The 11,077-nt window shown below is 31.4% G+C and overlaps 1 protein-coding gene across 1 annotated transcript in view; it reads left to right on the top strand.

Annotated features, from left to right (window-relative positions):
- Positions 1 to 762: 762 nt before the first annotated feature.
- LOC105298436 (neurobeachin-like protein 1) overlaps positions 763 to 11,077 on the top strand; it is a gene marked incomplete at its 5' end in the record, with an annotated part of 29,432 nt that continues 19,117 nt past the window's right edge. The window contains 7 exons of the mRNA XM_011369707.2: positions 763 to 880; positions 1,974 to 2,071; positions 4,155 to 4,271; positions 6,679 to 6,768; positions 8,625 to 8,734; positions 9,817 to 9,989; positions 10,952 to 11,046. Of these exons, the coding sequence (XP_011368009.1) occupies positions 763 to 880; positions 1,974 to 2,071; positions 4,155 to 4,271; positions 6,679 to 6,768; positions 8,625 to 8,734; positions 9,817 to 9,989; positions 10,952 to 11,046 (801 nt within the window). The remainder of the gene's footprint in view (positions 881 to 1,973; positions 2,072 to 4,154; positions 4,272 to 6,678; positions 6,769 to 8,624; positions 8,735 to 9,816; positions 9,990 to 10,951; positions 11,047 to 11,077) is intronic.

The following is an 11,077-nucleotide window of genomic DNA, read 5'->3' as shown; positions in this document are numbered from 1 at the left end:
TAAGACCTGGCTCCTTTATGTTTTTTAAAATTATGCTTAAACCCCAAACAGTTTTTTTTTTTTAAGCTCATATTACTCCTCCTACATGTTATCACAGGCATCTAAAAGAGGCCAGTTAGCACGTAAAAACATTCTGCCTGGAAATCTCCATCCCCATATCCACAAGTTCATTAGGTACCTTTTCTAAGTTTCATGTAATGAAAACATGGTCCCCTTTTCTCCTGTCTCCAATAACAATTTTCTTATTGCCTTTAAGTCGCCTTGGAGGCTCTAGGTGGTCATTCAGGCCTCTGCCTGCCATCCAGTCCACCTCTTGGTGGGGCTAGATAGGGTGAAATGGAGGGAGTGATTTGGAGCATTTTTAATCTACTCTATTGTGGTTTCATTTCTTTCCTTGAAGTTTTAGACAACTTTTTCACTGGAAATTGCACAACAAAGACGTGTTCCAGAGCTATCATTAATTTTTTTGTCGTTAATATTTGAGCTATTAGAAGATTTATGTTATTTTCTTTACCCATTAGTTAGGAGATGCATTTGTAGCAATATTAACAAATATGATGTCTACATTGTACAAGATAGAATATAGTCAAGATAGTAGTAAATAGTAAAAGTTTAACAAGATTTTACGATAATTTTATTTAAAGTGGTAAGATTTTGTGTGGAAATGTTTAATTTGATTTTGCTTTAAAAAGTACCCACCTTTACATTGTAGTTAGTTGGAAGATATCTTTATGTTAATTATTGCATTCGTCCTTTTTATAGGAGTCTGAATATGTTTCTGCTCATCTTCATGAATGGATAGATCTTATTTTTGGCTATAAACAGAGGGGACCAGCTGCAGTGGAGGCACTCAATGTTTTCTATTACTGTAGTTATGAAGGTATAAGCCTATATGCTTTTTTTCTTGCATTATATATAGAAAGTATTATTTAATGTGTGTTTATACATGGTATTTTGGACATAACTATTTTACATGAGAAAGACTACATTTAAAAAATAGTGTTAGTGATCTTTTCTATTCGAAAGATAAAGAGACCTGCTTTTATAAAAAATAGTAGTTAAGAGTATATATGCAAATCTAATTTTAAATGTCAATTATTGGAGACATAAAAGTTTTTTTTTATCTCTGGCCTTTTGTGTCCTATTCACTTGGGTCCTAAATTAAGTATTCAGTATTAAGTTGTTAGCCAACTTTGAAAGAAAACCTTTAGAGTTACAGATAACAAATTCTTCAAATGATAAATAAGTTGACATTATTCTAATATTCATTAGCTCAGGATCAAGAACATTTTCTGAAGGCTTTAAAAGGCTAAAGAAGTAGTTCGTTCTTTTCTAATCCTTTAGTAGCCCTAATAGTTCTAAAGATTGTAAATAGTATGAAATAATATGAATTTGAGCAGAGCCCACGTGTCTTTTGATAGACAAACATGTTTTCATTCTATAATAGTTTTGTAGGGAGGTAGTATAGTATGGTGGTTTGGAGTATAGACTTTGAAATCAGACTGACCTAGTTTGGCTAATTAATAACCATGTAATCTATATTAGGTATGGCTGGGTATAATCAGTTAATCATAATATCACCTTTCCAATTATTTGTTAGAGAAGCAGTATTTTACAGCAATATTTTTATGTAGTTATTACACTTGTTTCAGCTGGACTATCATAAGGAAAACAATTAGGTGTACTATGAGTATAGTTTGTATTTTTCCAAGAGAAACTTTTATAGACTACCAGTTGATTTGTTTAAAATATTGTGATTCTAAGTAGTGGATGGAATTTATTCTTATACATATTTAATTAGGAAGTTTTACTGTTTTTTTTTTAAATTACCTCTTACAATGTTCTTATAAGTTAAAGAATGGAATAATATTTTGATGAAAATATACTAATCAGTCTCTGATATATTAACCACTTGTGTGGCTCGCTGATTTATTTTTACTCTATAGTGAGTTGACTACTTATCCTGGTTTTAGGAGCTGTGGATCTGGATGCCTTAACAGATGAGAAGGAAAGAAAAGCCTTAGAAGGGATGATTAATAATTTTGGGCAAACACCTTGTCAACTGTTAAAGGTAAATCATAAAAATTGTTCATTACATAAGAAGTCTAGAATTTAATTGCTAAGTAATAGTACTACCAGTATTTTCAAGGATTTTAATGGTGTAAAACCTTATTTCAGAATTATTTAGAATTTGGGAAAAATATACTGTCACTTTATAAAAAAATAGGTTTAAATGATTGTTCCTATTTTGAAATAACAAAATATTATAGTCAAAAATCCACATATACAGTCAATTACTCTTAAATCACAGAGGACTTATAAGAATTTTTAGTAGCCGACATCTGCCCAAAAAGGGCACTTACCATTCAGAGCCCAAATCTAGTCCTAAAACTCAAATTTTATAATATATAACATAAAATCAAATTATAAATATTACTATATTTCTTTCCTCATATGGTATCTGAAGTGAAATTATTGACCTGATTGTATACAGCTTTAGATTCATAGAAGTTAATCTAATTTTAGGTTTCAAAGATATCTTGATCTTTGTTAGTAAATGAATTTAGAAATAAGAAATACACAATAATATACCACTTATTAAGTCAATACTTCCTTATACAAGCACAGTGTTAGGTGATTTACCTAACCCTCACAGTAAATATTCAATTATCCTCATTTTTCAGATGATGAAGGCAAGCCTCATGGAAATTAATACATAGCCCACACACCTTAGATAAATCAAATACTACCTTTTCCAAGTTTACACAGCTGGAATGTAACTGGGGCAGGATTTGGATGTATGACCATCTAACTCCAAAGCCTTTCTACCATGCCATATTTCCTCTGAATTCAGAGCTGTTTGGGCTGTTATCCTAATTTCGACACTTTCTGCCTTAGTTGTATATTTATTTGCCTCACTATATTATAAACATGTTAGAGACAGCAACCTTCTCCTGATTATTTTTATATTTTTCTTGCATATAGTATGTGTGCAGTAAATATTTGTTGAATTGAAATCTCCACAGCTATTACAGCAGCAGTGTATCTAACTCTGGCTTATAGATATACTTCTGTTAATTTAGTTATCAGACTAAACTTTATAATTGTTACTATTCCTTAGCAACACTGGTACCTCCAAAATTGGTTTTTATAGAAAAGTCACATTTGAAATCAGTGATTTGTCACTTACCTGCTGATTGAAGCCAAAATTAACAATAAAACACTTCTTTGGGCTTTGAAATAGATTCTATAATATTTTGCATCATAATATTTTGATTTTTTTTTTTTACAAGAGTAGTGCTAATTTGTTTTTATCAACATAAAAACGACACGAAAAACATCTTTTATTTAAAATAAAGTGAATAATACATGGATGTTTGAGAGCTAAATGCTGAAGTACTTAATAGCTGTTATATATATTACCTATAATCTAATATTTTATGAAGATAGAAAAATCCCCGTTAGATAAAATTCTATTCTGCATTTTAACTGCTTTTGCAGTGTTACTTTGATTTATCATTTTCTTTTTACTTATGAAGGCGGTAATAATCTATGTCTCTGACATTAAAATTGAGGAATAGTTTATTTGAAAAGAAATGCAGCAATATCTATAATTTGATTTTGCTAATATTGACATTTCAATCTTATTTTTGGAATTAAAGATTTACCTATATTATAATTTATGATTTTTGAACAATGCATTTAATATTACAAAATATTAAGCACCATATTTAAGATACTGTTCTAGATGTTGAAAATCATTGAATGAATAGATTTCTTTTTTACTTTAAGTTACTTATTGCTAGTTGAGGAAGACAGACCAAAAAGAACTATATGTAATCCAACATAGAAATAAGTGCTAAATAAAATACTAAATAAAGTAATATGTGGAGAAAAATAACATAAGAGAATAATTAATTCTGACTTAGAAATTTAGAGGGATGTCAATAAGAAAAACTTTGAAGTAGAAGAACTGTTTCTCTAGAAATGAAGAGGGTAGGAACTTTGCTGAGAGAATAGTCTGAGCAATGACCTGGAATTAGCAACAGTGTGTGCTATATAATTCATTGTAGCTAGAGCCTAGTATGTATGAATACAGTAAGAGATGTTTTAATATAATTATGAAATTATTTTTTGTTAAAATTATTTTGAAGGAACCACACCCTCCTAGATTATCAGCAGAGGAAGCAGTGCAGAAGCAGACCAAAACAGAGTCTTCAACCCTAAACCTATTTCAACATCTCCCTGAACTCAAGTCATTTTTTGTAGAGGTAATATCCAACATGGTAGCATCAAAGAGTTTTCTCTGTGAATTCTGTACACCTCAGATCTTTAATGTAGGAGATGAATTATAATATTTAATCCAAAATAGAAAATAATTCTGAATTATCTGTTCTGTTTTTAAAACAATCTTATTGAAAGCTTTTGTTTTCTATTGAGTGGTAGTCTGAACTATTTCTCTTGGCTCTCGTTCTTCTATTTCATATTTTCCTGACCAGGAAGAATAAATAATTTCATTTAAATTGCTTTTTGTGACAGTTAATGTGATATTTAGAGGGAGTCTAAAATAACTCTTAATTATAATGTCTGCTCATGTATAAAGTATGGACCAATAAGTCAGATTGTTAATTGCTAATATAGGGAGTAGTCAAATAAAACAAAATAGTTAATGCTGTAATTGAAAGAGTACCTTCAAATTCTAATATTTAAATATACATATTGAATTAACTTTGAATAATTCAGAATGTAGATATGAAATGTGTTTATACCTATGAATTTGATTAGGATAGATAATATTAACTCTTTTGGCAGAAGAAAAAATGATAAAAAGTAGGAATAGTTGGGAGATATGCAAAGAAAAAGCAATAGCTCTCATGCAGTACAGGTTGATAAACATATATATATATATATATAACCATTTAAAAATGTAAAACATTTCTTAGCTTACTCATAGCTTACAAAACAGGTGATAGGCTGAATTTGTCTTACAGGCCTACTTTGTCAAACTCTGCATTAGAGAGAACATCATTGTAATGCGTTTCCTTAGGTTTAATATCATGAGAAATCTTTATAGAATTTCTTGATAACTCATTGAAAAAAAATTTTATGTAGTGTATGAGTTATAGGTTTATATTGAATTTTACTCAGGTGAACAATGTTGTGGTAAGCTCCACAATATTTTAATGTAAGTATGTTTTCACATGTTTGTGAAAGCACTTTCAAAATTAATCTTTGTCACTCCTTTTCTAGATGCATGTTTAACACTACAGACTTTACAAAGTTGTTTGTTTTCTGGAACTCAGAAAACAGAAACAGTACTTAGAAATGACAGCTAATTCCCAGGATGTGTTCTGGATTTCCAAGACCACCCACAGGCTTGGGAATTTGCTAGGACTCACAGGTTCAACATATAGTTAGTTGTACTCACAGCTAAGAGTTATTGCAGTGAGAGGATACAAAGCAACGTCTGCAAAGGGGAAAGCCATGTGGGGCGAAGTCTGGGGGAAACCAGGTGCAAGAGTCTTCTCCCAGTGAAGTCACACAGGACGTGCTTAATTCTTCCAGTGATGAAACGTGAAAACATGTTTTTGTCTACCAGGGAAGCTCATTAGAAACTCGGCAGCCATGGTTTTTATTAAAGGTTGATCACATAGGCACCCTCCACCCAGCATATGCCAAAATTCCAGACTCTCGAAAGAAAAGCCAGTGTTCTGCATAAGTCATGTTCTTTGTACAAGTAGTCTAGGCGTAGTGAGCCACCTTCATCATTGAAGACAAGTTTTAAATCTGTGTAAGGAAGTTTTTGCCTCCCAAGTTCCCAGATGCCAGCAAAGGGCCAACCTTGAAGGTAGGCCTTTTCAAGGAAAGCAGTCTCAGTCCTGCTGCGTTAACTCTTTCTGCACGTAGGGCAACCCATAACACCCTATTTAGCCCCAATCTGATGGGCATGTAATACTATATTTATTATGTAATACTGATAAAATTATTTTCATCATGTCTAATCATTTGTGACTTTATATGGTTTATAATTCATTACTTAGTTTATGTAAAGCTCAGAGTAGCACCTGGCATATAGTATGTACCCAGTACTGTTAGGTTATGATTTACCTAATAAACGTTAGGTATAATTTATGAACTATTGTCACATAAAGAGACTTAGCTCAAATCATTATTCTCTTTTACACTGTAATAAGATAATGGCGGATTTTTTCTGAGGACTATATTTTCTGGTCTTGTTGTTGTGGCTTTTAGGGAGTGCCTCAGTTAATGGAACAGATCTATTTTTTGAAAGTTAAACCCCAAAGGAAATTTCTATAAAAATAAGTTTTCCCATTTGACTTACTTGAGAAATGTACTCTTTTGTGGTCTATATTTTCTACTTTATGTTCAAGTTAGTTTGGCCAGTGAAAAGGATGCTCCTTGAGATCTACATCTCTGTTTAACAGCAGAGTTGTGGAGTACAAGAAGGGTAATAGGTTTCAGAAGTTTCGAGTTGTGCCATTCAAACATGGTATATAATTTCTTTTCTACATTTTAAATTAAATAATGGTGTTTTGATTGAGTAAAATACTATATCACAGGGTTCATTCTTGTTTAAAGAAATAGAGGTTTTCAGTAGTTTGTACCTAATAAAGATAAGCAGAATCAGCCACTACACCTATGTGTTTTATTTTATAGGGAATCAGTGATGGTATTCCACTAATAAAGGCCATTGTCCCCAAAAATCAGTCTCGTTCTTTTATGTCTCAAGGCAGTCCTGAGTTACTGGTAAGTTGACTTATACCTTCTTTACATTGCTATATCTCTATCCATTACAACTTACAAAAAAAAAAAGAAAAGAAAATTTTAAAAATTTCAAGCCTTTTAAAAAATAATGGAGAAAATTTTTATAGACTTTGACCAAGTATAAAAATCTGTCTTCTATTTACACAGCTTTTGTTTTAAATAGTTACTATAATTCTAAAGTTAATCTAGAATAATGTGAAAATACCAGGAAATTTTGTAAAAGAAAAATAGGCTATAACATCTTATTAGATAGTGGAACTTATAAAGCAGTAATAATAATAACGAAAATGAGAAATAATACAGCATCAATTAAGGTTTACATGCAGAACATTTTAGTGAGTGCTATACATGAATCTTGTCATTTAATCCACCTAACAATCCTATGAGAGAGGCGGTATTATTTCCCTTCTACAGATGAGAAATTAAAGCTCTTCAGAAGTAACTTGCTCAAAGTTACAGAGCTAGCAAGTAAGGGATTTGGGACGCTGGCCCGTGGGCCAAATCTAGGTCTGTCTTATTCTATTTTGTCATTTAGAAATTATAAAAATATGGAGTAAGCATAGCAGAGTGAACAGTACAGATTCCAGAATTAGTCTTGTTTTCCTAATTATGCATATTGTGTGTTTACTCAGAAAAAAAAAGGTTGAGAAAGATACAAAAATAATAATAGAACTTTTCGAGTGCTAGAATTCTTGTGATTTTCGGATTTAATACCTGTATTTTTTTCAAGGTATCTTATTTTTCTTTTTTGGTAATCTACTTTTATAATCAAAGGGGGAAAGCTTTTAATTTTTTAATTTTTAAAAGAAAATATTCACTATGACTGTCACTAAGAAGGGCAATCTTAATTCATCTTAAGTTCTACTTCTCACTTATGTTCTAAATGATATAGATAATATTTTTAAGACTTGACTCTTAATTACTTCTGACAGCCAACCAATAGATGTTAATAAACAGAAATTATGAGGAAAATAATCTCACTAAAGAAATATATTGGACAACTTTTCATGCAATAAAATAAACAGCTTGTTTTAGCATTTTATTTTATTATTAGTTTCAGGTATATAGTACATCAGTTTAGACATTTATATAGTTTATGAAATGATCCCCCTGATTACTCTATCATATTCTCTCTGGCTCTACACGTAGCTGTTACATTACTGCTGACTGCATTCCCTGTGCCATGCTCCCCAACCCCGTGACCATCTAACAACTACTAATTTATACTTCTTTAACCCTTTACTGCATTCTCCCAGCTTCCCCAAACCCCTTGCCCTCTGGCCATCACCAGGTTGTCCTCTATATTTATGAGTCTGTTTTCAATTAGTTTGTTCTTTTAATTTCTTAGATTCTGCATATAAGTGAAATCATATGGTATTTATCTTTTTCTATTTGACTTATTTTGCTCAGCATAAAAACCTCTAGGTCTATCCATGTCATTACAAATGGTAAGATTTCAATTTTTTTATGGCCGAGTAATATTCCATTATATATGAACCATAACTTCTTTATCCAACCATCTGTTGATGGGCATTTAGGTTGCTTCCATATCTTGGCTATTGTAAATTGTGCTGTCATGAACATAGAGGGTGCATAGATCTTTACAAATTATTGTTTTGGTTTTCTTTGGATAAAAACCTAGAAGTGCAATTGCTGGGTCAAAAAACAGAGCTTTTAATATTTAAATTGTTTTAGACTTTCTTATTGAGTTTTATGTTTACATAATCCTGTATTTTTCCCTAGATGATAAATGCTAACATCATGTGAGCACTTGGTTATCCTATGTTGCTTTCTTTAATCTTTCATATAATTTTCATTTTCATACGTTCTTTTTCCAGATAACAGTAAGCATGAATAATGTTATTGGAACCCATGGATGGCTGCCTTATGACAGAAGCATTTCTAATTACTTTACATTCATTAAGGATCAAACTGTGACAAATCCAAAGTGAGTAGATGAATATTCAAAGCAAATCAGATACGGTCAATACCCTGTTGCTAGGAAAAACATCTAATTGATTGGTTTCATTTCGAAAGTAATATTGTAGATATCCAGATTTTTTTTCCTCTCTCCTTCCCTCTTTCTGTCTATTCTTCCCTCCTTTCTTTCCCTGACTTGATATTGGTTTACAAACATAACAGTTTCTATAATACTATTATAGAAACAAATTATTAGAAATAATTTTTAGGTTAATTGTATTTCTGTTGTACAATATTACTTACAAATAAGACTTGATGTGTTTTATGTATTAAGAATTTATTATTTACCTTAGTATTTTTTAAAAATATCCAAAGGTTATATTTTAGGTTAAGGTGATGTTTCTTTTACTCTGAGTTGTTTTAGCTACAAGTTTATTAGGAGCGACGTCTTTTCCTTCTTATCCCACATAGGACTTAATACTGTTGTGCTTTGCACAAAGTATACCTTCAGCAAATTAATATTGCATAATAAAAGTCTAGAGCTGAAGGGTCAGAATTGGTCCTCATTTACCATTTACACACTGAAGTATAATCACTTCTTTGTGTCTTTCTATGGAATCTAGATTGGCTAAGTGCATGCATATTTCAGTGTGAAGCAGATAAAATCCAAATGCTTTCTTTGGTTGGAATGGAAAATGATCTTCACAAGTATTGTTAGATACACATTTATCTACCTGTGTATCCCTTGTCTCAGTTTCTTTCTGACTTTCCTGGGGTTCCAGTATATCATAGTTTGTCTATATATTTTGAGGCTGCTATTTACAGAGTTGACAATTTTACTAAATTGGCTTTGAAAAGCAAGATTTAAATCTTCACACCTTCACAATCTCAACATCTTTATGCTTAACCTTTAAGATTATTTGTTAGGTAAATTTTATTTAATAAAAACATAACTATAGTAAGATTAATGTATTTTCTGGAAGTCTGTCATTTATTAATATACATTTTAAATTGAACATTGAAGAGACTTATTTTTTGTTTTTCAGAGATATTTTAAAAACATTTAAGTGATCTTTTAAGGAAAAGTCTAATATCTAATTGTGTTCACAGAACTCAGCGTAGTCTGAATGGTCCTTTTGCTCCAGGGCTGGAGATCACTTCTAAACTATTTATAGTATCACATGATGCGAAGTTGCTTTTCAGTGCTGGACACTGGGATAATAGCATTCAAGTGATGTCACTTACCAAAGGCAAAATTATTTCACACAATATCAGACATATGGGTAAGCATTAACTCCTCACCCCAACCAAAATTTTTTCTATTTTTTTCTAACTATAAAAGTAGTGCATACTCTTTATAAAGTATATTAAATTTTACCTTCGAAGTGGAGTGAACTTTTTGATTGAGCAGTGTCACAAGTATTATGTGCTTCCTTTAAGAATGTCTAATATATTTTGGGTATTCTAAGCACCATACAAATTAAATACAACTTTATAGCACCTGAAAGATGTTAGGCTATGTCTTTTTAAAAATTGGTTGATAGAAATAAGAATTTTAAGACAAAATGGTAAACAAAAATCTGTCATAGTTGAATAAGACATCAACTGCCCTTTTATTTTGTTAATAGTTAAACATGAAAGAGGTAAATTTGTTAAATGTAGTTTAACCTGGTACTTTTTCACGTCTCATTCTTCAATGTAAGACTAAAACATTCGGTAAATTTTTTCTTAATAAACCGATTAGGAAAGGGAAATGGAGCCTGCTACTAATTCTGTACCAGTGACTCCAGAGGTATCACTTAGCTCAGGTTTTTACACTTTAGGAAGAATGTATTTTATATTGTGAATTTACAGTTGTAGTATACCGTTTTGGTTAAGGTCACATGTTGTATAGATAGGATTGTATTTCCCAGTGGAAGTAGAAGGCGAATAGGGATGAGAAAGCAGAGAAGCATATCGGAATTTTCTGTGGGTTCATTTCAGGCAACTTGATATTCTGCCAAGATTCTGTCAGGCATTTCCCTGCCCCATGTCTACTCTTCTCCCTCAAAGAAGGGTGACCTGAAAGAAATTTTAATACTGCTGCTTTTCTGTGTCATTCTTCCCCAATGCTTTTTCAAAGCCAGTCCTATATTTCTCCCTGTTAGAACAACTGATTTAGTAATAGTTTGAACTTAAGCTAAAATTTCTCTGTTCTATTCCAGCAAAAACAAGCCATTTTATTTAAAATTTTTTTTCCTTACAGATATTGTGACTTGTTTAGCTACAGATTACTGTGGAATACATTTGATTTCTGGTTCCAGAGACACTACATGTATGATATGGCAGATAACACAACAGGTAGTTTACACATTTAAATACTTTTTGTTTA

The sequence above is a fragment of the Pteropus vampyrus genome, unplaced genomic scaffold, assembly GCF_000151845.1.
Source record: "Pteropus vampyrus isolate Shadow unplaced genomic scaffold, Pvam_2.0 Scaffold152, whole genome shotgun sequence".
Classification (NCBI taxonomy): Eukaryota; Metazoa; Chordata; class Mammalia; order Chiroptera; family Pteropodidae; genus Pteropus; species Pteropus vampyrus.
Note: the sequence above shows the minus strand (reverse complement) of the source record. Positions and strands in the feature narration are given on the sequence as shown.